Source organism: Myotis yumanensis, unplaced genomic scaffold (genome assembly GCF_028538775.1).
Source record: "Myotis yumanensis isolate MYYU_CA2020_CCGP unplaced genomic scaffold, mMyoYum1.0.hap1 SCAF_18, whole genome shotgun sequence".
Taxonomy (NCBI): Eukaryota; Metazoa; Chordata; class Mammalia; order Chiroptera; family Vespertilionidae; genus Myotis; species Myotis yumanensis.
Genome location: NW_027223769.1, coordinates 35,300,345 through 35,328,023, shown reverse-complemented (window position 1 = coordinate 35,328,023; position 27,679 = coordinate 35,300,345). Strand labels below are relative to the sequence as shown.

Below are 27,679 nucleotides of genomic sequence, written 5' to 3'. Positions count from 1 at the left end.
TTGGTCACCGAAAGAACATTATTTCCAAAATTAAGGCTACAGGTGTAGAAGTTCCCCCTTCGTGGTCTCTGCCCACTCCCACCAGACACTAAGGTACCTTTTTGGCCAATAATACCTTCTGTAGAATTACCCCTAAGCTCCCCCAGATTCTAGAGGCTGGATGGGCCTCCCCTTCACAGCTCAATATGCTCTGTTTGGGGTGACATCCTGGCTGTGTCCTGGGCAAGCAGCTCGGTGAAGAACGCCACTTCCTCATCTTTCAGCTTCTGGCCAGCCTGGGTGGGGACCCCAATCTGCAGGTACCCTTCCTTCTGCTCATACACAGGCCAATGGGGCAGCCCCTCCCCGTTGGGGTTCCTGGAAACAGAAAAAACATCAAATAGAAAAGCCCCAAAGCTACTGTGTGGTCCCAACAACTCCCAGAGATTTGCAGGGACCTCCCCCCCGCCCCCCCGGCCCCGCCAGCTTCCTCTCTCCCAAAAGACTCAGATGCCTCCATAGGCAAGGACCTCCCCATCTCTTGGGAAGCCGATCGCTTTGAGAGTTCCCATGTCACAGGTCTCAGGGCCAGGAGTTTGACCATCAGTGTCAGATGCTACCCCTCCCAACAGATACGCCCTGCCCCTCCCCAGCCCTGCTCTGGCTGCTCACCCATTCCTAGCAAAGTTGGCCCAGAATTTCATCATCATCTTGCTGAGTTTGATCTCTTCTTCGGAGGCGCCATCTGGAGGGAAGAAGAGGAAAAGTCTTTGCTACTCCACATGTGGTCCTGAGCCAGCAGCAGCCACACCACTTGAGTGCTTCTTGGAAATTCAGATTCTGAGCCCCGACTCAAGACCCACAGAGATGAAAGCTGTGTTTTAAGAGGACCCTGGGTCATCTGTGTGCACTGGAAGCTGGGGAGGTTCTGATGGAGGACTCAGCCCAGGGCTGCAGTCAACACATAGACCTTGGTGTGCTTAGACCGCCTTCGCACCCCACGCTCCCTCTTCAGAGTTGCAATGCCACACCCAGGGGTTCCCCTACGGCCACCCCACCTCCCAGGATTGTCCTTCTGGGTGTGTTTTGGATCTCAGCCACCCACTCACATTTTCATTGGATCTGAAAAATAACAGAAGTGCAATGACCCTAAGAAGTCATCCAGTGAGGATATGGCACTGGTGTGTCCCAAACAGGCCTGAGGTGGGTCACACACAAGTCGTCCATTTCTGCTGATAGTTAAGGTATTAAAGACATTTAGGAATATGATCTTTTAGAGAAAGGTTGTCTCTAAAAGATCATATTCCTAAATATATTATATTTTTAAAAATATGAGCTTTAGATAGATAGATAGTTGGGTATATACACAGAGGGATGTATGTTAGCCCTGATTGAAGGTTAACACCTTATAATTCTAGCCTTACTCTGACATTCTGATAGACCCTTGTGAGTGGGACCTGACTGGGGACATTCTAGCCCGTGAGCAGGCCCTGTCTTACTGATGCCCACTGTGCACGTCAGAGCAAGAGAGAGGGGGACCTTTGTCGTTCAACCTGTCACGGTGAATTCGGGAAATGAAGACTCAGAGAAAAGAAGTAACCTGCCCAAGGCCACCAAAACAAGCCTTGACCCCAGACCCCCCTACCTCCAAGGGCCATCACCTTTTAAAAATGGAACCCCGAAGACTGAGAAGATTTCATCCCCGTGGTCCCCTATCACCGTCTTGGGCCTCGTGACTGCTGAGAAGCTTGGGCGATACCGAAACTCATACATGTAGGTGGGGGCTCCGGCATCTGAGAAGACATGATTGACGCACGTTCATTTTACCCGTTCCACACCTGCATGGTGTCAAGGTCTCCGGGGGCCCTGAGCACCCAGGGAATGAGTGGCACGCCTGGGTGCTGAGCACAAAACAACAACAATATGGACAGCAGCTGCCCACATGAGTGCCTGTGGTGTGCTGGACAGTGTCCTCCACGTGAGGGATCCGCATTATGGACAACTGAGATTCTGAAAAGGGTCCTGGCTTGCAGACTAGGTGAAGGGGGACCCCGTAGAAAAGGAAGGACCCAGAAGGAACACCTCCTCTCTAGGTGAGCTCACCCATCGCTGACCTTACTCGCCCCCCCCCCCCCCCACACACACACACACACACACAGCCCTGGCCCAATGCCGGAAAGTCCCAGGGAAGACCCAACACACACAGGGATGGACAAGAGCTGACCACAGACATGGAATTCTCCAGAACACCTGCCCCCACACCTGCCACTGCTCACCCCTTTGGGCTTTGCTGGTCCCAGACAACACTCCTGATCCTATGCTTGGTTTAACCCCTCCCACGGCTCCACTGGCTTTGACCTTGGGAATCTTCCAAGACACATCTTCCAGGATTAGCCATCCAGCCCCACACACCCCATCGCTCCAGGGAGGAGCGCCTGTGGCAGATGCTGTCGGTGCCTCACCATATCTCTACTTCTGGGCATGCCAGCCCGGCTTCACATCCAGCGTCTGGAGCTCTAGGCCTGAGGTCTTCAGCCAGCAGAGACCACTCTGCCCCTATGTACAGCAAGCCAGAGCCCTAGGGAAGGAGCCACCCCTTGGGAACAGCCTTTAACCAACGACTCATGCAGTTGGAGGCTAAGTACCCAGCTCCCTCGTCGCTCAGGAAGACCCTGAGACACATCTTCTGTTGGAACCCAGAGCACCGGCTCCAGGGCCCACGGGACACACGTGCTTGACCATGCAGCGAGCCTGGCTCCCTCTCCTTCCCACGCCACTACTCCACTTCTCTCCTGGTGTCCCTGGGGTCACCTCCAAATAAACTAGCGGCATTTGGATCCTTTTCTCAGAGTCCACTTGTGGCAGAAACCAAAACAGGACAGCGCCCCACCCCAGGCCACATGGAACCAGCCTCGGAGGCCTGTCTATGCTGAGGGGTGGGCAGGACAGATAGCGAAGTGGGTGGGTTTGGTGTCCCTTCCTGTCCAATCTCTGGGACTCACCTCTGTGGCCACGCGCCACAGTCACAGCTGGGACACCAAACACCACATCTCCCATCAACTCCAAGAACCGGTCTTTCTTTTTGACAGGGTCATCTGTCCCTCCTAAATACTTCTCAATGACCACTGGGATCAGTGCTTCAGGGATGTTCTGAAATGGAACCAAGAGTGAAAGGGACTGCCACCCCAGTTGAGCGACATGGCTTCTCCCGCCAGTGAGCATGGTTGTCAAACCCTCCCTCCCCCAGTGTCCACAGTGATGCTCTCAAGTCCTGCAAACCCTCCCTCCTAGTGTCCACAGTGATGCTCTCAAGTGCTGTGCAAAGCTGCCCTCCCCCAGTGGCAATGTGGGAAAGGCCAAAAGTGGGAAGAAAACCCTCTGGCCCCAGTCTTCATTCTGCCATTTAATTGCTCAGTGACCTGGGGCAATCCCCTGTCCCTCCGTGAGTCTCAGCCCATCCCAGGGATTCCCTAGACACTTACAGTGTGGGACCTCCACAAGAGTGACGTGGCCGTCTTCTGGTCCAGCTTGCCTTCAGAGATCGGGTAACCCATCGTCTGTTAAAACACCGGGTTAGCAGTCGTTACTCATTTGGGAACTAAGGGGAAGAACCAAACTGACCAAACAACCAAACCGGTGCAGGCTGGGAGACAGCTTGTCATGTCTTGACGGGCAAGTTCTCTGATGAACTGGGACTTGTATCCAGAAACTCAAGGAGAGTGAAGAAATGAAGTAAATGTTAAAAGAATCCGATTCAGGCCTCTGCAATATAATACAAGCTAGTGTTGAAGGACAGAGCCCTGGGGGACGACACAGACCTCACAGATACCCCACGCATCTAAGATGACCCAGGAAGCCCCCATCCTGTCATCATGGCTTCGGTCCTTTGGCATAACCTTTGAAACCGGGCTCAGGTGAGAAGTGCACAGCAGCTCTGCACACAACCATCCCATCCAAACCTCCGCTCTAAGAGCCTTGACCAAACTCTAACACAGCTCCCACCAGCATAGGCTGGGTCCCTGGGTGACTGATCCCAGCCCCCTGAGAAGGCTCTGTGCTGCCATGAGAAGGCACTGTTTGTTTCAGCCAAAGCCTGAATCTGCCCTTAGAACTGTACATCTACCATCCAAGCTGTCGCTCAAGGACCTGGGAGCCGTCCCTCCAAAATGCAGACATGCAGGGGACAACTCTGCTCTCTCTCCCGGTCCCTAACCTCAGTGGGCACCTCGCTGCAACTGACACCCCTGCCTGCTGACATACACACAGGAGAGGTGTGCTTCTACTCCATAGAAGTGCCACTTCACAAATCCAGGGGGCCTGTTCACATGGTCATCCCCCACCCCTCCTGCACGGCAGCCTTTACATGGCTCCAGCCTTGAGCTTCAGGGTTTGAGTGAAGTTCACACTGGATCTTACCCCTGTTGCAGTAATATAACTGAATGAAACCTGTTCCTACCACTTCCGCTAGTATCTGGCTTTATCTTTGACAGAAGGGAAAGCCCTTCCTAACATTTAGAAGTCAATTTTACCTCAAGAGGAAGGAAGCTCCTCTGACTCTTTCTAATTAGATGACAAAGAGCATGCCTGGGGATTTATGGAGAAACTGGAAAGCATTGAGCCCAGGGGGAGAGGCTGCAGGGCCGCAGGCCTTACTCCTGAGCTCCCCTCCTTCCCAGGGCTCAATTTCTCCATATGCACAATAATTCTCTCTACCAGCACTGGAATTCCAAGGTTCTTAGACTGGAGATAATCAGAGTTTTGGAGAGGGGGGGCCCAGGGCTTCACCACCCAGCTGTCAGTTCGGCCATCCCAGGGAAGATTTCCATGGAAATGTCAACTTGTGCAGAGGAAACAGCTGCCCTGGACCCAGAGTGGGGTTGGGGTGGGGAGTTGTGAAAGGTCTGAAGAAGGAAGAGATCCTGCGACCAGAGTTGGGAGGCTGGTGGGATTGGCGCAGAGGCGGGTCTCAAAGGCCCACACAGGCTCACCATTGGAAGAATCCATCCGAACTCTTGCTGGTTGATTCCGACCATGTACGGAACGGAGTTGAGCTGCTTTTCAGCTAGAAGCTCCTCCGGCATCTTCGGCAGCAGCACTCCATCAACCACAGAGGACAGGAAGGGCGGGCTCTGGGAAGAGGACATAACAGTGTCCATGCTGCCCTCCCCGCTCACACCCACATCCTTCTCTAAGCTCGTCTGAGCACGGCCAGCACCACACACCTGTGTGCCTGTGGGCATCGGCACAGAGCTCAGGGTCTAACAAAGCAGCTAAGTGTGTGACCCCAGCGGGCAGACCTGGTCCCCAAGGGATTAGCAGTGGGCAGGTGATGGAGGGGATCTCCCTCAAATTGAAATATGTAAATATATTATGTTAATATTTGTGTTTTATATAAAACTTTCAGCTTGGAGTTTATGTCTATCTATATGTATCTCTCTCATGACAGTCAATTCTAATTATTCATGGTGGTTAAGCTCTGTAGTCTCTGTGGACTCTGAGTTAGTGAAACCTGGGTCACGGCTCCCAAATCCCACTGTGTACACTCAAACCACCAGCAAACTCCATCCCCAGTTCCCAGTTTCTTTTTCTCCATAACTCTAGCCATCATCAAACACACTCCATATTTTATGTGTTTACTGTACTCTCTCCTCACTCCTAGAGGGCCGGGAATTGTGACTGCTTTCTTTGCCTGTGTCACTGGTCTATCCCTCCCCCACCTCCACCCACTCCCACTCCCAGCTCAAAACTCAGGCCCCGGCACATAGTACTCAGGGTTAAGGAAATCTTTGCTGAATGACTGAATGCATTTCATTCAATCTTCAAGACACCTTCTAGGGTAAGTGCTACTGTCCCCAGAGAGAAAGCAGAGGGGGTAGGACAGAGAGACATTGCAGAGGTAATGGCATGGGAGCCTGATGGCCCTCTGGAAGGTGGGAGGAAAGGAGGAAGGGGAGGGGGAGGATGCTGTTGGAGTTTCCTGTGTGGCTGGGAGGAGTGTCCTCAGGACTGAGGTTCCTGGCTCCCTTCCTGGTGACCCAGCACACAGTGGCTAATCTGCCCTGCAGCCTCCCAGGAGATCTGGGCTCCTCCTTGCAGGCTCCTGAGAGCCCTGATGCAGTTACTTCCCTCTCCCCGAGTGGGGAGTTTCTAGTGCAGCCTTCTCCCCCTGGGAGTAGGAAATAAAAACAAGAAAGGGTGTAGAGCCTGGCCAGCCTGGCTCAGTGGTTGAATGTCGACCTATAAACCAGGAGGTTACAGTTCGATTCCCAATCAGGGCACATGCCCGAGTTGCAGGCTCAGTCCCCAGTGTGGGGTGTGCAGGAGGCAGCCAATCAATGATTCTCTCTCATCACTGATGCTTCTATCTCTCTCTCCCTCTCCCTTCCTCTTTGAAATCAATAAAAATATGTATCTTTTTAAAAAACTACTACAGAAAGAAAGAAAGGAATTAAGAAAGGAAGAAAGAAAGAAAGAAAGAAAGAAAGAAAGAAAGAAAGAAAGAAAGAAAGAAAGAAAGAAAGAAAGAAAGAAAGGGTATAGACTGGGCCAGGAGACACAGAGTTAGTGACTAAGACCACTGGACCGGGAGTCATAGGAACAGGTTGTGGTCTGACATCTGGTCCTCCTGGCTGTGTCACCAGGCAAGTCACTGCCCCTCTCTGGGTCTCAGCAATATAAACACAAGGAGTTACTGTGCGTCCACAGGGAGAAGTCTTTCATTCATCTTCAACTGGAGCTTAAAGGTGTAAAGATTTGAAACGTGTGACCCAGAAACCAAGGGTCCTTACCTCTCCGGGGTTTCCATGTAAATCAAGTTGCAAAAAATTCTGTGAAAACAAAGGCAGAGCATGTGGGTGAGAGGCTTCCTGGGAGAAAGGCTGGTCTTGGTCAGCTGCCCGCCAAAGGTATCAGGTTCTCCCTCTGGTGCCGCCCTGACTGGCCAAGAGGAAGTGGGCAGGGCATTGGCTCCCCTGGGCATGAGCTCAGGATGTAGCTGTGTGTGGGGGAGGTGAGCTCTGGCGAGGATTTCTGTTGTGTGTGCCTGCACTGCCCTCATCCATTTCCCCTTCTTGTTCTCCAGGCAAAGACACCCCGGTTTTTCAAGGGGGCCTCCTCATCCTCATTCCATGAGTCCAGACATGTATAGAAGACCTGGGTGCTCAATCTTCCTGACCACAGGGGCCTATGTCAGGCCAATAGGCTTTACCCCAAACTCTTACTAGAATTATTGGGAAAGGGGGTTTCTAAGCAGATCAGATATATGTCTAGACTAGAGTGCTGCTGTTGCCTTGAACCTCCCCAGGGGACCAACCTGCCTGAGAGTAAACCAAACACTAAGAGGTAAAGGTTGAGGACTAGAGACAGATTCTAAATAATCCATGTGTGTCTGGGTCCAGCCATGCCTGAAGCCATCTACTCCTGAACTTTTCAGTCACCTGAAAATTGTGTGACAACACATTCCTTTTTCTGCTGAAGACTCTTTGCAAAGAGTTTTCCCATCTTGCATCGGAAAGTTCTCACTCGCGTAACCTCACTGAAACTCACCCCACCCCATGGTTCTCTCTGTGTATGCTCACCACTATTGCGCTGGTTGTCATGCTACAAGGTAGCTGACTAGTAGGTAGAAACTAACCAGTAGGGTCCCTTCATTATGGGTTGTAGTTCTACAGGCCAGGTGTTTATGGTGTGCGTGTGTGCCTGTGTGTGTGTGTGTGTGTGTGTGTGTGTGTGTTGGGAGAGTGGATAAACAGGGAGAGACTTCTCATGAACCCAGAAAGTCTCAGAAGGGTAACATGGGTTCTCTGAGTTTTCCCCAAGTGACCAGTCCTCCCCTTGGAACCTTACAAGCTGGGTCCTCTTGTGCCACGTGGAATAAATGTGTCTCTTTCCAGGCTTCAGGAAACAGCTGTGTTTTAATTCCTTCAAAACACTGGTCACCTTTTTTGAGTCTGAGAAACAGGAACCCAAGCCCTAAGGCTGCCCTGGGTTCACCCATGGACTCTGAGTGGAGTTCCGCGTGAGAGGCCTGCCCTGGGTGCCCAGGAATGTCTCCTGAAGCCCATAGGGTCCTAACAGCAAGTGCAGGGACTCAGGTTACTTTTGGGCTCACACTCACCCCCTCTCCGAAAAATGGGAAGAGTTCCCATTGGCCCTAGATGCTGTATTCTCTGGGTGTCTGTCTCTGTAATGACCCTTGCCATAGCCCCCCTTCAGTCCTCAAATGTCACCTTCTCTGTGAGTTATCCCTACTGATTATAATGAATGATTCTCTTCTCTGTACTCCCGCCACATTGGCGGATGGATGGATGGATGGATGGATGGATGGATGGAGTGATGGATGAATGGATTTGGTCAATACATGGAATATGGGTGCACTGGATGGCTGAGTGGATGAAAGTGTGATAACTAGTATATACATGATAAATGGATCATTGATTTTAGAGGGATGAATGGTGAAGTAAACATATATGGTGGCTGGATGATGCATGAGCGATTGGTAATAGATAAAAGAAAGTTATGGATAGATTGATATTAGGATGAGAAAAGGACACTGATGAACTGGATATATTTGTGGAGGTATAGACAGATAATACAATGATGAATGGATGGATGGTTAGCCTAGGATCATAACTGAGGCAGGGTCTCAGAAAATCTAGAACCTTGGGCCACCAATGGGTTATAACTGATCATTTCTAAATTAACCAAGAAACATTTTGACAACATTTCTGAAATCTTTGTTCTTGATATCCCCCTTCCCCAAATTCAGGATGGTAGTTACCTCTAGGAGTAAATAGTGTCTAATTTCTTTAAAAAAAATCTCTGAAAACAAGAATGGCACCATAGTACATTTTGACCGAACTGGAGGATTATTACAGGATTGATCACTATGCTAGTTTTTGACTTTGCTAACATTTCAGGTATTTCATAATAAAGGAGAAGAAAAGAAATTCCCTCCTTAGATTGAGGGGTGCCATTACTCCAGAGAGGACAGACCCTGTCCCAGGCAGTGTTTCTGGGACAAGGGGGCAGCTGAGATGATAAAGCCTGAGGCCAGGTTCCCACGGCAGGAGGGTGGGGCCTGTGTGGAACATGAATGGAGGCACCTACCATCTTCAGTGATGTCTCCAGGAGCTCGTCCTCCGACTTCTGGCGCAGGCAGTGCACCATGACCGCTGAGGTGGTGGTTTGACAGCCAGCAAAGGTAGCAATTTGCTGCAGAAATCACAGGGGACAGCAGCATTCAAGAGCCAAGTCCCTCCTGTTAACCAGTTGATGTTCCACCCAACCTCAACTTCTAAAGGGGGCGGGGGATGGGGGTTGCAGGCATTTCTCTGGACCAGCAGGCGTGGGCCCTGGGCCTCAGGAATGTCAATTCTGCCAACTCTGTGCCAGTATCCTTCTCTCTCTTAAAATGGGCCAAAGGCTCACAAAGCCGGATGTCTGCAGAGGGACAGCATGGAGTGGGCTTTAGGGCATGGTGTCCAGAATCCCACTGTCTGGTTTCAAATCTCGGCTCATCCTCTTACTAGCCTTTGGCCTCTATCTAGCGATTCATGCACAGTGCGGCCAGAGGGGAAGTTGACACAGAGAGAAGAAAGCAGGCTCTTCCATGGCGGGCATGGAGAACGAACATTAAGGGGAGCTCGGGGGAAGGTGCTATGAAGAATAACAAGTCTTAAATTCCCTTCCTTGGCCAATTTCTAGTTCCTGTGTGACAGCAGAATCCTGCCCCATCTCTGCCACCTGTTTCCTCTCCATAAATCCCCCCTTTCCTGACTTAAGCCTGGCCAGGTGGACCTGTTGTTTACAACCAAAGAGTTTTGGAAAACCTTCTCAAAATTCCCGCCCTCTTCGCTTCCTCCCCTCCTCTCTACCAGCCAGGCCCTTTCAGCCTGGCGGCTGCCCCACTGAGCCACACAACCACTCTCACAGCCCAACTAAAACGCTCCACCCCAGATTCCTGTGGGCACTCGTCAGCAGAGCCTACCTCCCCCTGTTGCACTCCCTTCCTTGGATCCCTAACAGTCTCCAGATAAAGACAAAGTTCTCCCGGGTTCCCAGGCAGCAGGGCCCCTGCCAATGTCCCCAACCTCAGCTCACTCCAGGTTCCCTCTGCTCTTTCTGCTCTGGCCTCATCAGTCTCTCTCTCTCTCTCTCTTTCTCTCTCTCTCTCTCTCTCTCTCTCTCACACACACACACACACACACTTCCTCCTGCCACAGGACATTTGCACATGTCACTCCTGCTTCCTAGGACATTTATTTCTCACCAAGCAGGTTATGTTCATCCTGAGGATTGCACATTAGTGATCACTTTCTTCAGGGAGCCTTTCCCTCTACACCCTGGACTAAGGGCTCCTTCTGAACTCTGTCATGATGTTAAGTACCTCTCCTTCCTGCTGCTGCCATGGCTGACATTGTGTAACTGTGTCATTATGTAGTTATTAATCCGTCCCCTTCATTAAAAGGAAGCCACACAAGACTGCTAGGGGTCTGTCTGTGTCAAAATTATTTGTTGCCCGACCAGCATGGCTCAGTGGCTCAGCATTGACTTATGAACCAGGAGGTCACTGTTTGATTCCCTGTCAGGGCACATGCCTGGATGCAGGCTCGATCCCCAGTGTGGGGCCTGCAGAAGGTAGCCGATCAATGATTCTCTCTCATCATTAATGTTTACATCTCTTTCTCTCTATCACTCTCTCTTCATCTGTGACATCAATAAAAAAATGTATATTTTAAAAAATTATTTGTTGAGGCAACAAATGAATTGACGAATAAATTCTCCAGGAACCCAGTCTAGTCACAAGGCCCCTCGGGGAGAAATCACTCCAAGCCCATATGTGGCCAGGGGCGGGGTCCCCAGAACTCAGGCCCTCCAAGAGATGACACGTGGTGACAGTCCACTCCCCACGCTCAGCCTGGCAGCCCACCGTGCACACTCTGGGGAGTGTGGTCCGTGGACAGTGACGGTGCTGGCAGGCCAGTCAGGAGCCTGAGTCCCCGCTTGCCCTCACACCTTGCTGACCTCGGTGAGGGGCGTCTGCTCTCTGGCCCAGTTTGCTCAGAAGTAAAACTGGGAGGGTGAGGTGTCTCCTTGCTCCTCCACTCAGCCATTCTTCTGGGATGATCTGGGCCTGACAGCTGAATCCCATGGCAATGCAGGCCCCCGAGGACTCCAGGGGAGCAGAGCAAAGGGGGTAAGGGCTGCCCAGCATGAGACCTACCTGAGCTGTGGCTTTGATGTCTTTCTTGACCAGGCCAGAGGTGAGGGACACACCGCTCTGGGAGATGGCCCGGTGGAAGAGATTCTTGGCCAGGGGAGATAACACCTGGGAGGGGAGTGGAGACGAAGACAGTTGAGGCTCACAGGGAGGGGTCTTCAAGAGCTTCCCTAGCTCCATCCTGGCCCATTCCCCTGGGCTCAGTGGACATAACAGAGCCCACCTGGCCTGTTCCCCAGGCTGACCCTGAGGCCCTGTTTCTGTAAGAAAACCTCAGCTGGTAAGAGCCAAGGGCACAGAACAAGGAACACAATAGGAAGTGTGTGGCAAGTGCCACACACTTTTGTAACCATCAAAAGATCTGAAAGACAGTTTGGCAATTCCTGGTAACGCTTTCAAGACAGAGTTCTGAGTCTACATTTCCATTCCTAAGAACTCACCCTCAGGAAAGTGATCCTGGAGGCACAGGATGGTGTCTAGGGGTGCCCGTGCTGCTCATGATGGGGAAAGCGGGCAGGGACCCCAGGTTCCAACATGATGGCATTGAATAAATAAGCTACTTTTTAATTCTTACCATGGAATACTATAAAAATAAAATTATGGGAGAGCACTTCATGGTTAGGAAAATATTTATGTTAGATGGTAATGTTAAGGACTTTTTTTAAAAATTAAATCTTTATTGTTCAGATTATTACAGTTCTTCCTCTTTTTTCCCCCCAAAGCTCCCCTCCACCTGTTACCCACCCCACCCTCTGCCCTTACCCCGCCTCCACACTGTCCTCATCCATAGGTGTATGATTTTTGTCCAGTCTCTTCCTACATCCCCCACACCCCTTTCCCCCCCGAGAATTGTCAGTCCACTCCCTTTCTATGCCCCTGATTCTATTATATTCACCAGTTTATTCTGTTCATCAGATTTTTTATTCACTTGATTTTTAGATTCACTTGTTGATATTTATTGTTCATAATTTTTATCTTTACCTTTTTCTTTGTCTTTTCTTCTTAAAGAATACTTTTCAGCATTTCATATAATACTGGTTTGGTGGTGATGAACTCCTTTAGCTTTTCCTTATCTGTGAAGCTCTTTATCTGACCTTCAATTCTGAATGATAGCTTTGCTGGGTAAAGTAATCTTGGTTGTAGGTTCTTGCTATTCATCACTTTGAATATTTCTTGCTACTCCCTTCTGGCCTGTATAGTTTCTGTTGAGAAATCAGCTGACAGTCGTATGGGTACTCCCTTGTAGGTAACTGTTTTTCTATTGATGCTTTTAAGAGTCTCTCTTTGTCTTTTGCTCTTGGCATTTTAATTATGATGTGTCTTGGTGTGGTCCTCTTTGGATTCCTTTTGTTTGGGGTTCTCTGCGCTTCCTGGACTTGTAAGTCTATTTCTTTCACCAGGTAGGGGAAGTTTTCTGTCATTATTTCTCCAAATAGGTTTTCAATATCTTGCTCTCTCTCTTCTTCTGGCACCCCTATAATTCGGATGTTGGTTCGCTTGAAGTTGTCCCAGAGGCTCCTTACACTATCTTCATATTTTTGGATTTTTTTTTCTTTTTGCTTTTCTGGTTGGGTGTTTTTTACTTGTTCGTATTTCAAATCTTTGACTTGATTCTTGCGATCCTCTAGTCTGCTGTTGGATCTCTGTATAATATTCTTTATTTCAGTCAGTGTATGCTTAATTTCTAGTTGGTCCTTTTTCATATCCTAGAGGGTCTCACTAGATTTATTGAGGGTCTCACTAAATTTATTGGCGGTTTCTAGAAAATTCTTGAAAAACCTTAGAACCGTGGTTTTGAACTGTATATCCAGTAGTTTGCTTTCCTCCATTTCTGTCATTTGTGACCTGTTTCTTTGTCTCTGCATTTTTTATGCTTCCCTGTGTTGATAGGGTGGCTTTCTGTGCTAGGTGTCCTATAGGGCCCAATAGCTCATCCTCCCCAATTACCTCTTGGTGCACCCCTTTTTGGGCTGTGTGCACAGTCTTGTTGTAGTTAAGCCTTGATTGTAGTTGGTATCATTGGGAGGAATTGACCTCCAGGCCAATTGGCTGTGAGAATCAGCTGTGTCTATGGTGGGAGAACTTCTGTGCTGGAGACACCCTTATGGGGCAAGACCTGCTTCAGTGGGGCTTTGGTGCTCACTGAGTCTGCCCCCTGAGTGTGCACTTATGGATCTGAGGAGTTGTAATCTGGATGGTCCCACTCTGACCACTAGGTACAGTGGCACTTGGACCTCTAAGGAGGTGCTAATTTAGCCTCTGCCTGAGGCTACCCAGCAGGAGCTACAGAGAGATCTGCAGATTCCTCTTCTTTGTTTGGGATTTGGAGGTGCCCAGATGAGGCCCAGCTGTGAAGCAATGCAAGCTGCTGTGGGGTCTTGGGCCTTCTTTTGGATGTTCTGGGTCTCTCTGACCCAGCTGCAGTTTGTTAGGTAATTTTAGATTGCAAAGGGCCAGGTCATTCATATGCAAAAGCCTCTGCCCACAGCTTGGGTGGGGCGGGGTCTCAGGGAATCAACAGGGCGGAGCAAATAGTTATGGCTGATCCTCAGTCCACCCTAGGAGGCCCCAGGTCTCAGTGTCCCTCAGTAATCACTGCAAGCACCTCTGAGAGAAAGCCGCCCTTGAGTTCTGCCCGCTGCCAGACAATCCAGTTTCTCTCCGTATGAGTCTGGGTCCCCAGAGACTAGCCCGGAACTGGAGTTCAGAGTGGGACCGTGTGTCTCCCTCCCAAAGGAAAAGACAACCACGTCCTCAGTTGCTAGCCCTTTCCGAGTGCCTCCGTACCTCTGCACTTTACTTCCGTACCTCCTCTGAGTCTCAGTGTGCTTTTCTCTTTCCTTCTAGTTGTAGAATTTCCACTCAGCCAGCCTTCCTGTGGTTCTGCATGATGTCCGTTTTGTCTTTTAGTTGTATTTTTGAAGTGGTTCTGTGAGGCAGCAATTTCAGGTGTTTACTTATGCCACCATCTTGGTTTCTCCTAAGGACGTTTTTTTTTTTTATTTAAAAAATCATAGATAAATGACAGACAGATAGATAGATGAAAGGGTGAGTCATCAAAAAAAAAAATACTAGAGAAAAAAGTGTCAACATGCCATGGTGATGATCCCTGGGTAATAACATTGTAGGTGACCTGCTTTTCTTCTTTGGGTCTATCTGTACTTCTCCTCTTTCTCCACTTCACAAAATATAAAAGCTTCCTCTGAGTATTTAACTATGAAAACAAACGTGTTTTAAAATATGGTAGCAGCACAGACACTCTGATCAGCTGTGAAGCAGCTAGAGGGGTTCTGGCAGCTCCCAGCACCTTCTCATCTGGTTCTCAGTCTTTGATTCTCTCCATGTCCTCTCCGGCCCCATCTCCACACCAGGCTCCCAGGTGTATCTGTGTTCCCTGTCCCATCCCCACCCATACGCCACCCTCCCATCCCCTCCCCCCTCTCACTTGCTTCCCCCAGCCCAGCTCCCTCCTACGTTCACAGAGACTGCTGTCCTCCTTCGTGGGTGTGGACAAACCACAAGAACCCCTGTTCTTAGTGAGTGCTCATGGCATCCTGACATGTGGATCTGGCTTTAGGCCACACAGAGACACTCGGCCCAACTCTCACAGCTGCCTCCTCTTCTTCATAATTTATACCCACCCCTGCTCCCCAGGAGAAGTGAGGAGAGTCCTCGTGGAGAAGGCATTAGGAACTCAACCAAGCCAGGAGGAATGTTTCAGGCCGGGGCTGGAATGATTATGGCCCCAGGATGATAGCGGAGCCCTGAGCTGTCCGGGAAGAGTTGGGCCATTAGCTTTCCACTATCTGCTCTGTGCAGAGTAGGGACAGCCTTGAACCCAGGTCTTGTTAATAATGGTCGGCGGATCTCCCAGGGAGTCCATCCGAAGCCTCATCAGGGCCATGAACACTTACAAGAACAGAGACACTTTCACCTCCTGCAGACTCTCCGAAGATGGTCACGGAGCCTGGGTCCCCTCCAAAGTTGGCAATGTTCTCCTGGACCCAGCGCAGCGCGGCCAGCTGGTCTAAGTGACCCCAGTTGCCCCGGCTGTGTTCATCCCCTGTGCTGTGGGTAAGAGAATGGGGGGAGGGGAGGTAGAGTCATCATGGCAGGATTCCCAGGACCATAGCTTGGGCTGGGGGCTCTAGGTGAGCCCTCCACAGCCCAGACTCACAGGTGTAGCATTGTCTGTTTAGCTCTCCATCCATTCACCTGGCATGTACTTACTGAGTATCTGCTATGTGCCAAACACTGTTCTAAGAGCCTGAAGCAAAATAGGCAAAATCTCTAACTACACGGAGCTCACACTACAGATCATCAACAAATAAACAGGTACATATAAGAATATAATATGCTCTCAGGGTAAATAAAACAGGGTCAGAAAAAAGGCAGGGGTGGGGCAGTGAGGTCTTATTTCTGATCAGATGTCTAGGGAAGGCCTCTCGGAGGCAGCCGCATCTGAGTAGAGATCTGAATGAATGAGCACAAGAACCTTGCCAAAATCCAAAGAAAGAAATTCCAGGTGACAGAGATAGCACATGCAAAGGCCCCGGGGTCCAGCGAACAAAATGTGAATGCAGAACATGCAGCCAAGAGAAGGAAATATTTCAAAGAGGTGTGAAGGTCCATGTGTGGATGCTGCCAAGGTTGGGCTCCAAGCTTTTGGGTCATTGGAAACCTCCAGGAGAAAAGCCCAGTGGTGTGGTCTGAGTAGAAACCTGACTGGTGTGGGGAGAGGAGAGACTGGAAGGAGAGAAGGCAAGGAGAGCTGATGGAGCAGTTTTAATGTAACAGGGAGCAGAGAAATGGGCCACAGGGGGTGTGTGTGAAAGAGATGAAGAGTCTCAATGAAGGCGTTGCATGCTGGGACATGACTCCCCTAATACACTCCTCCAGCCCTACAGGTCTTTTCAGTGAGTGTCCACCCCACCTCCTGTCCATCAGCCATTGCAGGGTCCAAGGTCCTGGGGCCAGTGCACTGAGAAAACCAGAAACTCTGCTCTAAGGAACCCTGGCTCCTGGCTCCATGGAGACTCCATGGAGAAGACTCTAGCCTTGGCTCATGAACATGCCAACAGTGGAAGCAAACAAGACGATTGACCCTGACATTCCCCCTGGGAAGGGTAGCCTCGGGAATCAGATGCTCTGACACCTCCCAGCTCCAGCCACACATTCCATCACCCAGAAGCATTCACCAAGCTCCCGCCCAAGTCTGCCCTTCCCTCCTTTCCCATGAGAGGTGAGGTGTTGAACCTGCCGCTCTAACTGCTGTGCTGCTGTCATTTCAGAGGTGTGCCGTGTACTGTGGCAGCACAGGTCAAAAGGAGGTGAGCATTACAGAGGCGGGAAGGTTTGAGTTGGGCCTTATGGGATGCATAGGAGTGGGTCAAGTAGAACAGGCATTCCGAGCAGAAGGAACAGCACACCCAAAAGCTCAGAGGCAGGTGGACGAGTGTGGTTGGGAAATGAGACGGTGTGTGGAGCCCAATTATGAAGGGATTTGGACGCCTTCCTGGGGAACTGACAGGACATGACCAGAGCTGGGTCCTGCCACCCTCACTTCAAGGGCCCATGTGCTGTGCGGAGTCCAATATCTTACCTGAAGAATCCCCAGATACCCAGGCGGTACTGAATGATCACCACCACCACGTTTTCATGGGCAGAGAGGGCCAGTCCGTCATAGGTTGATGCCCCGCCCACCACCAGAGCACCTCCGTGGATCCACACCATCACCTGGACAGGAAGGAAGCAACCACACAGGTCACAGATAGGAAGCAGAGCTGGGAAGGACCTCCAAGGGTTGTCTGGTTGATCAGGACTCAAGGAGGCTGTTCTCTGAAGCTCATCAGCCCCCAGCAAACGTGGGGCAGGCAATCGCTCTCCTCCCCACTCCCCCAGCTGGGGCCAGGCCAGCCCCACCCATGCACCTGGCTGCGCCTGCCTGTCTCTCCAGCCCCAGTGCTGCCTGCTCCCAAGGCTCTTCATGCTGAGAAGAGCATCACGGGAACGGCCAAGGCCAACGGGGTCATCTTCTCCAAAACATTCTCATCATCCTCATTCCTGGGCCCTTCACTCGCTCAGCACACTCTGCATGGGAAGCCCTTGGATTTCAGCGTCATTAGTCACCTCTTGTTCGGTGAATTAAAGTCCTCTCCTGTGTGTGAATGACTATCTCAAGAAGCACCCCTGCCCCCAGTGGTATCTCTTCCTCACATCCCTCCCTCTGCACCCCAGGGACTGCCCCCAGCAGACCCACCCCCACCTTCTGGCTGCCCCTCTCTGGGCCTCTGCATATTGAGGAAATGTTGACTCACTGGGACAGTGCCCCAGCCAAAGACAATGAGGAAGGGAAATTAGCCAAGAACATCTCAGATATTGAGGCAAAGACAAAGACAAAGGACACTGCTTCTTGGGCTGCCCCCGACTCTGCCTCCACTCCTCTGTGCCACCCTGGGACACTGGTCAGATCAGCATCTTTGCGGCTAACAAACACCACCCATTTGCTCGATTTTTCAGAGAACACTTGCCCTGATCCTGCCAACCCGACTGGGTGGCCTCGCCTTCCCGGTTTCTCTGTCTGTAAAGGGAGGGTTGGGGTGTTGCCTTCTCAGTGAGGTTCCTTCAAGCTCTAACTTGACTGGAAAGCATGCCTTAGCTTCTCTGGCAATCAGATGCCTAAGCTTTCAAGTATCAGTAGTCACGCTTCTCCCTCTGTTGGCACGAGAGAACGTGGAAAGAACTGACGATAGGTTACAGATGTAAAGCAAAGTCCCCTGGAGGCACCATGACTATCGCTGGGGGAAACTGAGGGATGGAAAACGTGTGTTTCCTGGAGTCACATGGCCTGGCCAGGGAGAGCAAAGAAAGCCCAGGGCCCCTGAAATAGCCGTGGCTGGAATACTCCCCCCACTCCCCCCACCACGCTGCCTTCCTCCTCCCCAGTCCACACCAGGAGATCCCTCCTACATGGAACGCACACCTTACCGGCAGCCTGCTCTTCCTGCTCAAGTCTGCGGGAGTGTAGATGTTTAGGTAAAGGCAGTCTTCAGAGAACTTGAGAGGAATGTTCTCCTTTCTAATGGAAAGGAGCTCCGAGACCACCTGTGCTGTCAGGGCATCTTGGGAGCACCTGGGGTATGGAGGGGCAGAGAAATATACTCAGGTTCAGCCGAAGCTGCACACAGAGCCGAAGCTGCACTCTGGGAGCTCTGTGCCTGTGCAAAGCTGCTCTTACCAGAGAGAAGATGTTGAGTGGGTAGGAAGCCATGAGCGGGGGCCCTGGGGCTCACTAAAGCCTCCGAGCATCATGTATAGCGAGAAGGCCTAGCTCCTCCCCTTGTCCTGGCAATTTCAGATGCACCAGGTCAAGGACAGAAGGCTGCCTAGCTACTGCCCACCTGGGTGATGGTCGTCCTGCTCACCCTGGACACAGCCCGGCTCTGGGCTGGGCTCCCACAGAGGGTGCAGTGGGGCCGTGCGCCTCCACCAGGTAAACCAGGTGGTCGAGTCCTCAGGAGACTCCCATTCACTCAAATGGCAGCAGACGTGTGGGGCCTGTGACAGCTCAGGGGTCTAATATTTGCAGGGTGACATCAGGAGAACTGCTGCCGCCCCTGGTTTCCGAGGTAACCCTGAGTGAATCCCTTCCTTGCTCTGGGCCCTTCCTTGCCAGGTCTGAGTGAGGGGAGTGGTTTCTGGAAGCTTTGCACCCCTGACATGCTAAGAGTCTATCACAGACCCATCCGTCCCAGGCAATTGCTGTTGCTTGCCCTAATAACAGACTGTGAGCAGCCGGCACAGATGACAACTGGCAAGTCCTCCCAGTGATTCTGGCATTCACTACTCCTTGTGACCAGGTAACTAGACACACCTGGGAACTAAGAACTTGCCACGTCTACACCCCAAAACACTCCCACCCACACAACCTCCTGGCTCACCCCACTCTCCAAATATAGCAAAGTCCAAGTCAGGAGAATAAATAGAGTCAGTACCCCTGATTCCCCATCAGCTGCTTAACTAAAAAAAAATTTTTTTCCAAAGTACAGTGGGACCTTGACTTACGAGTGTCCCGACTAACAAGTTTTTCAAGATAACGAGCAGTCTCTCAGCCGATTTTTTGCTTTGAGTTCCGAGCTAAAATTCAGGTTAGGAACCAGCTTCAGATACCCCACCACTAGTTGGCGCAGCGAACGTCACAATGAGCGCCACATCAGCCTGATTTGACATACGAGTAATTTGAGTTACGAGATCCGTCACGAAACGAATTATACTCGTAAGTCAAGGCCCCACTGTACTTTTCCTATTCTAACATATTACATAACTAGAGGCCAGTGTACAAAAATTTGTGCACTCTGGGAGGTCCCTCAGCAGGGCCTGTGCCCTCTCACAGTCTGGGACCCCTCAGGGGATGTCCACCTGCTGGCTTAGGCCTGGGGAATGGGCCTAAGCTGGCTATCAGACATCCCTCTGGCAGCCTGGGAGCCCTCAGGAGATGTCCACTTGCCAGTGGGAAGCAGGCCTAAGCTGCAGTGGGACATCCTTAGCACTGCTGAGGAGGTGGAAGAGGCTCCCACCACCACTACTGTACTGGCAGCCGTTAGCCTGGCTTGTGGCTGAGCAGAGCTCCGCCTGTAGGAGCGCACTGACCACCAGGGGGCTGCTCCTGCATTGAGCGTCTGACCCCTGGTGATTAGTGTGTGTGATTGTGACCTGTCATTCCCAGTCATTCTGCTGTTAGGGTCAATTTGTATATTACCCTTTTATTATATAGGATAGAGGCCTGGTGCACAGGTGGGGGCCAGCTGGTTTGCCCTGAAGGGTGTCCCGGATGACTGTGGGGGTCCTGCTGGGGTGCCTGGCCAGCCTGGGTGAGGGGCGGATGGCTATTTTCAGGCTGGGCCCACCCCCCGGGGACCCAAGTTCCAAGCCTCTCCTTTTTTTCCTTGGGTTTATTTATCTTCTATAATTAAAACTTTGTAGCCTAGAGCAGAGCCCAAGGCCAGCAGGGCAGGTGGGAAGCTTGACTTCCTCCATCGCTGGGGGCAACCCAAGGCTCCTGCTCGCTCCAGCTCTGTGGCCACCGCAATCTTAGTTGGGTTAATTTGCATAGTAACGCCTGATTGACTTATGGGCATGGCTTGTGGGTGTGGCTAGAGCATAGCAGAGGGACAGTTAATTTGCATGTTTCTCTTTTATTATATAGGAGGTATGTCTTAATTTGCATATTGTTTATCATCTATCTCTCCCAGCTGGAACACAAGCTCCATGAAGGTAGGAATATCTGTTTCCTTCGCTAATGGAGCCCAGGAACCTAGAACATGCCTGGCAGACAGTAGGTGCTCAATAAATACTTGTTGGATAAAAGTTTCTAGCATGCTATGGGAGTTCTGGAATTTGTAGTTGTTGTTTAAAAATATAATTTTATTGATTTCAGAGAGGAGGGAAGAGGGAAAGAGAGAGATAGAAACATCAAAGATGAGAGAGAATCATTGATCAGCTGGCTCCTGCACACCCCTTACTGGGGATTGAGCCCACAACCCAGGCATATATCCTGAATGGAAATAAAACTGTGACTTCCTGGTTCATAGGTTAATGCTCAACCACTGAGCCAGCCAGGCTGGGCTGGAATGTTTTTAAGGATCTACCGTATCTTAAGGATCCAGAACAATGGAGAAGGCACTCAGAGGCATGCCTTGGCACTTGCCCACATCCCTTTGAGGCAAAGGTTCCACTAAAAGATGCCAACACTTACATAGGAGGGTAGGAGGTGGTGTTCTTCACGAAGGTCCATGGCTCTGCAGGCTGTGGAGGAGCAAACCTCAGGGGTCCGAGCGGCGGCTTGGCAAAGGGGACTCCCAGGAAAACGGCCACGGGCTGTGCAAAGCCTTCTAGGCTGACATACTCCCCCAGGACCTGGCCCTGCACGGTGTCCACCACAGGGGGCGAAGGTGGGTGCCCTGTGGGCGTGGAGAGGAAATGAGGACACGCCCGCGGTCAGAGGTTGGAACTGGACTCCAGGTGGGTCTTGCCCCAGGTGACCCTGAAAGAGCCCCCTCAACTCCTAGGCCTCCATTTCTTCTTACGTCAAAAAGAGAGGAGGTGAACCGGCCTTCCTAACTCATAGGGTCCTAAGGAGCCTGTGGGAATTGGAGTAATCACAGCATCAAGTACAACATCAATGCAAGGAGAGCTGCTGGGCGTGGACAGGACATATGGTTTCCATGCTTAGGAGCCTCTGGAAACCATTTTCCATTGAGGTGCTGGTGCTGAGCTGCAGGAGGAAAGGGGGAGCAACAGGCAGCCCCTCTTCTTAGCAGCCTGGACCTGGCAGGGGGAATGAGCCACATACACACTGGACCCTACTGCTGGGAAGGAAGAAGGAAGGGGTGGGTGTCATGAGGGAGGTATCCGTTAGGTGTTACATGAGCAGAAGAGGGAGCGAGGCCTTCTGATTGGAGGCCTCATGGAGGCGGTGCCCTTGGTGCTAGGACTTGTGGGGAAGACTGAACAAGGGGAGATGGAATGGGGCGGGGTGAGAGGGGGAGAGACACCACAATGCAAGACCTGCCCAAAGAAGAGAGAATGACTCATTGGGCCAGAGCGATCTAAGGGGAGTAGAAAATTATCCTGGAATGAGAAGCTTCATGTCTGCCAGGGCCTCGGGTGCCAGGCTAGGGGTCTGAGCTTTACACAGTGTGTCCATGAGCAGAGCAGCCATCAATATTCTGGAGAACGTGAGAGCAGCACGGTCTGCGTGACGAGGTTATAGTGGCTCTGAGCAGGGACACTGAGCGGGGAGAGAGTCCGTCCTCACTGGGCTGAATTCACCTCCTGCAGCCTCCGTATCAGCCCTGGTTCTACCTGCCATGGACCATCCTGAACTCGCAGCCAGGATGGGCCCTTCCTCCCATCTCCTCTTGCCCATCCCCGCAGCTGCAGTGCGTTCAAACATACCCCTTCGGAAATGGTTCCTAGCCTCTCAGCCTCCAATGACTCCCCTGCAGGTCTGACAAAAGGCCAACATCTCCCTCAAAGTGTGTGGCCAGAACAACAGCAACAACAACAAAAAGAGTAAATCAAATCCGGATTTAGAAAACTCCCCAGTGACACTGGAGACACTGTTATGCAAACGCATGTTACACACAGCACCCACCTCTCTGGTCATGAATAGCCAATCGCATATTAGTGGGCCATTTAGGTTGTTCTCCTTGGTTGTGGTGGCTAATGATTACAATGGGCATCGAGACGGACTTCCTTGGAAGCGTGAGCCTCAAGCTATCAGGGAGTGGTGTCGCTGCAGGTGATGGTTTTTCTATGTGTTTTCCAAGTTTTCTGCACTGAGCATAGATTCCATTGTATAATTAGCAGGATTTTTATGAATAAATACAGTGATGTCTATGAGGAATGTTGCAGAAGGGCGTGGCCCCTGATCAGATGTGGGGAACACAGAAGGGAAAGAAGATGAAAGACCTGCTCCGACCCCGAGTTCCATTTCAGACAGGTGCAGGGGAGAAGTCAATGAAATACTGGGTGAGAAGATACCACAGGAAGTGAGCCCTTCAAGACCGGAGGAGGCCAGGTGAGCGGGCCTAGTAGAATCATCTCCCTGAAGGTGATGCTGTGTGTGACATCACTGAGGAGGCCGGTGGGAGAGAGAAGAGAAAACGCTGCAGAGAACGCACAGGGGAAGCTGTGGCTGAGACAGAGTGGTGGGAGGCGGGCATCGTGGTGGGGGCAGGGTGGAGGTGAGAGCATGGAGGCCATGGGAGAAAGGGTGCCACGCATGCCAAGTGCTTCAAAGAGGGGAAGGAGGGTGACGTCTGAGAAGAAACCAGACTTGATAAGAGCCTAGCCTTTAGGAAGTCAATGATAACCTTCAAGAGACATGAAGCGCCCAGTAGCCCAGTTGGCCAGGGTGAAAAAGAGGGTGGTTGGGTTGGGAGACTACACAGTAATGGTAACAGTGGCCGTTCCCATGTATGTTATAGGTCATGTTTTCATGTTGGGCATTTCCTGTGTATCAGATGGGCATCCTGGTGCACTGAATCTTCCCCAGAGCCTTGCTAGGTAGGCAGTAATTTGCCCATTTTACAGATGAGAAACCACGGAGGAAATGGAGGCAGCCAAGAATGGGCTTTCTAAAGAGGGAAATGGGATGGCCTTGCCAGGAGGTGGCAGCAGTGAGGGAATGCTCCACTCCTAACTTGGCTCCTTTCTTACTCTGCACTGACACTCACTCCATGGCCTCTCTGAGTGCATGCCACCAGAAAGAAATTAAGTCCAGATGGCGCCTGGGCTGTCAGGGTAGCGATGGCCATGCACTGTGGGTCCAGGAGCCAGACATAGTATAACAATGCAGAAAGTTTATTTTCTTTAATCTGGCCTTTATTTTTTTAAAAATATATTTAAATATGTTTTTATTGATTTCAGAGAGGAAGGAAGAGAAAAACATCAATGATGAGAGGGAATCACTTATCAGCTGCTTCCTGCACACCCCTCACTAGGGATCAAGCCCGCAACCTGGGCATGTGCCCTTGACTGGGATCAAAACCGGATCCTTCAGTCCACAGGACCACGCTCTATCCACTGAGCCAAACTGGCTAGGGCTGGACTTTACTTTTTTTCTTTTGATTCTAACTGGCCTTACCCAGCACCCTGACTCATTCAACTTCCCTCTCCCTTGCTTGATCATGTAGCCCAAGCATATCAAACTCGTGACTGTTGGCTTGTGAGTTGGACATGCTTGATGTAGGCCTCAGGAGTACTGGTCAGCATCCAGCAGTCTTAGGAACAAGGTCCTGATTCAATTGACTATTGATTCAATTTATTTAATCCTCACCTGACAAACAAGTTTAGAGAAAGGAAGGGAGGGAGGGAGAGAGGAAAGAAGGGAATCATCAATGTGAGAAACATCAATCGGTTGCCTCCTATCACGCCCTGTCCTGGGATTGAACCCACAACCCAGGTATGTGCCCTGAATGGGTATCAAACCTGCAACCTTTCAGTGCACAGGACGATACTCAACCGACTGAGCCGCCCCTATGGGGCTCAATGGACTATTTAGACAGAGTTTTTAATCAAATGGAACGCAATATCTTGGCCTCAGTTGTGTTTTAGCCCCAGACCCAGGAGAGCGAAACAATCCCATAGAACAAATCCTCACCATGTCTTTTATTTTCTGTTCTGATACATTGACTGACATCCCAGGTATGGCTGACTCTGGAGGGACTGCCCCTGCCCCCTTAGAGTGAACCAATTCCTAGAGATAGTCATCAAATTGCCCTTCTAGCATGCCAGAGTCTGTACCCCTGCCCTCCTCCCCCAACAGCTTCTTTCTCGGGCTACCACGCCCCAGCCACTATCTTCCTGCCCTAATCACTCCAGGGCCATATCCCTGCCAACCTGCCAACTGCCACTGAAATTGCCTATTTGCATAGCTTGCCCTGACCTGCAACCACCACCAAGACTCTTGCCACACTTCCTCCCTCCTCTGTTTCCTGACCTACCCACTGCTTCACCTTGTCGCAATCATGGTGGTGGGCCCCCTCTGCCTCTTGGAAACTGGGAGTAACAACCTATTTTCTCAATGAAGTGGCTCCTGATCTGCTGGCCCTCCAGGAGTTTCTATTAATACAGGACACTTTTTTTATTTTGGTGCCTTTGGCCAGAATCAAACCTGGGACCCTTTAGCCCACAGGCCAATGCTCTATCCACTGAGCCAAATCAGTCAGGGCAATACAGGACAATATAAAACAACCCCTTTACTTAAGGATTCTTCCATGGCATTTCCTCCAACCCCAAAGAATCAACCCATTTCATCCTCAGGAGAACCCCCACTCTCCCCCCCACCCCCACCCCGCTCCCAGGGAGGTGTAACATCATCACACATTTTAGAGAAGGAGGCGCCCTGACTAAGGACACACAGGCCTTTGGAGTTGATGTTAATATGCTGCTAAGCCGCTCTCCACGTTTTGTCCACATCTGGACCAATAAGCAGGGGAAATAGATGAGCTCCTGCAGGTCCCCGTCCACAGGCATGAGGTGAGCGGTGGTCCGTCTCCACGGCTCCTCACCCCTGGGTCTGCTGCAGACTCCGGGATGGCACTCCCATCACAATGTTTCGGAACAGCACCTGTCACGGGTTCGCCCAGTACACAGCTCCCCCACCTCGCACCAGACACGGATTTCCAAATATGCCTCCTCCACCCCCCCCTCCCCCGGCTACTTGCATTTCAGAAGGACTCACCCCAAGCAGTGCAAGCAGCCAGGAAGCCCAGGACCAGAGCCAAGAACCACATCGTGGGAGGACAGCAGCTCCAGGGCCACAGGTCTCTATGCAAGTGCCTCTGCCTCCAGGGACTGTGACCTCCACCCCTCAGCTCCCTGTCAGCAGCTCCTGCCCCACTGCCACCGCCCTATTCTCTAATCAGGAAGCAACACAAAAGCTCCTGGTCTCAGAAGCTGCTCTGGGCACAGCCAGGGCCTCTAGGCCACGCCCACCAAGAGTTGACTGTCTTTCCCCTAAACAGCCTGGACACAGCTCTCAGGTTACCTGATTGTCAAACAACCTGTTACATAAGGGCTTCTCATTGGACACTTCAACCTTAACAGGCCTTGAGCTTCCCAAGGCAGCTGACAAGGGGAGGCGGTGCTCTGGGGGTCCTCAGAACAAGGATAGAAACTTTGTTAGCAACTCTAGCCCCATAGCTGCTCAACTGGGGAATTTAGGACAAATCTCTTAGCTTCCCATGTGGTGTGTGTGTGTGAGAGATGGGGCAGGGCGGGGAGGTGGTCGTCAGTCCCCAGAGGCAACTGCTTCTATAAAGATATCCCTGGCCCTAGCTGGTTTGGCTCAGTGGATAGAGCCTCAGCCTGCAGCCTGAAGGGTCCCGGTTTCGAATTTGGTCAAGGGCACATACTCAGGTTCCTCCAGTCGGGCTCGGAGGCAGAGGTCAACCAATCGGTGTGTTTCTCTCATATCAATATTTCTCTCTGTCTCTCCCTCTCTCTTTCACTCTCTTTAAATATCAATAGAAAAATATCCTTGGGTGAGGATAAAAAAAAATTAAAAAGAAAAAAAAGGATTGCCCTAGGGTGGGGTTCCTATCTTTATCTAGGGGGAAAAAAACACGGGTCATGAAGCACACCCAGATAAAGAGCACCCATATCTCTACCCACATGGGACAATCTGGGTTGTCCTCTAAGCAGAGGCTATTTCTAATCACCACACACCACACACACACACACACACACACACACACACGCACACGCACGGGCCTCGGCAATCTGGGAACACTGCCTGGCTGCTAGCCTCTGAAGACTGTAGGGTGTTGTATCAGCATCTTCAGAGCCCCTGGGTGAATTATTCTTCTGGTCCCACTGTTCAGTCACACCAGGGACACCAACCCATTCTGCAGGGGCAGCCACCTCCAGACCTCGCCCTGTTCCCGCCTGGCTCAGAGTCATCTGCAGAAGGGATGGGTGAGGCCAGAGTCTGAAGCCAGACCTCAGCTTGGCTCACATGCATAAGCCCCCTGCCTGACGTGAACAAGATGCTGTGTTTCTTGTGTCAGTAGGAGGTGGCTGGGAACATAGCTTTCCCTTGGGAGCTCCCTCAGGTTTCCCGTGTGGAAATGGGTTATCTGGAGAGTAAAATCCTAGGAATTAGCCTTAAGTCCTAAGCAGCTGGACAAGTCTCAGGGGAAAAGACACCCCCAGGGGCTCCAAATAAGCCCCCCAAGCCCTCTATCTCCATCAATTTACTCAACAGATATATGGCGAGCATGCACGCAAGCAAGCACTGGAAAAGTGTGAGCCCATGTGGGACTGTGCCCTTCACTTGGCTTTGCCCACTAATCATGGCATGAATTGGCACAGGCTTTGTGGTAGAGAACACGGCACAGGCAGACCAGGAGTTGGGGGGTCCACTGGGTGACACTGGGGGTCCCTTTATGGAGAAAGAGAGGCAGTGGGTGGCTCATGTACCATCCACTCCAAACCAAAATTCTGTGGATCTAGAATTCTGTGACATTTTTCTGGAACCTCAGTTATTTTCATATTAACATCCATTTTCTGCCATGTCAGCTCACCATCTGTACTACTGTTAGCAATTTCCCTCCAGTGTCTTTTACTTTAAACACACTCATTCAACAAGAAAATGTTACATCATGGCCATACGTGGAAGACCTGGATGACTTGCCACAAATAAAGGTGAGCATGGAAGGTGTGTCACTGCATTTTAAAAAAGTAAAATGTTGGCAAACCTAAAAAGTGAATAATAAGTAATAACACCGCTAATTGATTTACAAAAGTGCAGACCCGAATAAGTTACCCAATGGGAAAAGTGGACAGTGGGTGGTCAGTAACATCAGGGCAGGGACACCTTGTCCACCACCATGACCACAAGTTAGGGGACCAGGCACCAGCTTGATCAAGGGTCACCTTTACTGCAGCCAATTCATTGAGCCTCAGGGAACC

General features: G+C 51.1%; 1 protein-coding gene across 1 annotated transcript; it reads right to left on the bottom strand.

The window, feature by feature from the left end:
- On the bottom strand, window positions 1–25,610 carry LOC138997129 (liver carboxylesterase 1-like). Its single transcript, XM_070398582.1, has 14 exons — window positions 25,449–25,610; window positions 20,955–21,159; window positions 18,188–18,332; window positions 16,803–16,936; window positions 15,115–15,268; window positions 11,204–11,308; window positions 9,088–9,192; window positions 6,768–6,806; window positions 4,968–5,108; window positions 3,462–3,536; window positions 2,982–3,129; window positions 1,641–1,772; window positions 652–724; window positions 1–357 (listed from the first exon to the last, which is right to left on the bottom strand). The coding sequence occupies exons 1-14, from the start codon at window positions 25,498–25,500 to the stop codon at window positions 174–176; spliced, it is 1,692 nt and encodes a 563-aa protein (XP_070254683.1). The 5' UTR covers window positions 25,501–25,610; the 3' UTR covers window positions 1–173.
- Window positions 25,611–27,679: the final 2,069 nt, after the last annotated feature.

What these genes read in the sequence shown, in the direction of transcription:
- LOC138997129 (XM_070398582.1), bottom strand. Translation starts at nt 25,500, where the DNA reads ATGTGGTTCTTGGCTCTGGTCCTGGGCTTCCTGGCTGCTTGCACTGCT. An exon ending in GTGAAAGTGTCTCTGTTCTT is followed by an intron (nt 11,309 to 15,114) that starts GTAAGTGTTCAT and finishes CTCCCCTCCCAG; the next exon opens with GTGTTATCTCCCCTGGCCAA. An exon ending in GCCAACTTTGCTAGGAATGG is followed by an intron (nt 358 to 651) that starts GTGAGCAGCCAG and finishes TTCTGTTTCCAG; the next exon opens with GAACCCCAACGGGGAGGGGC.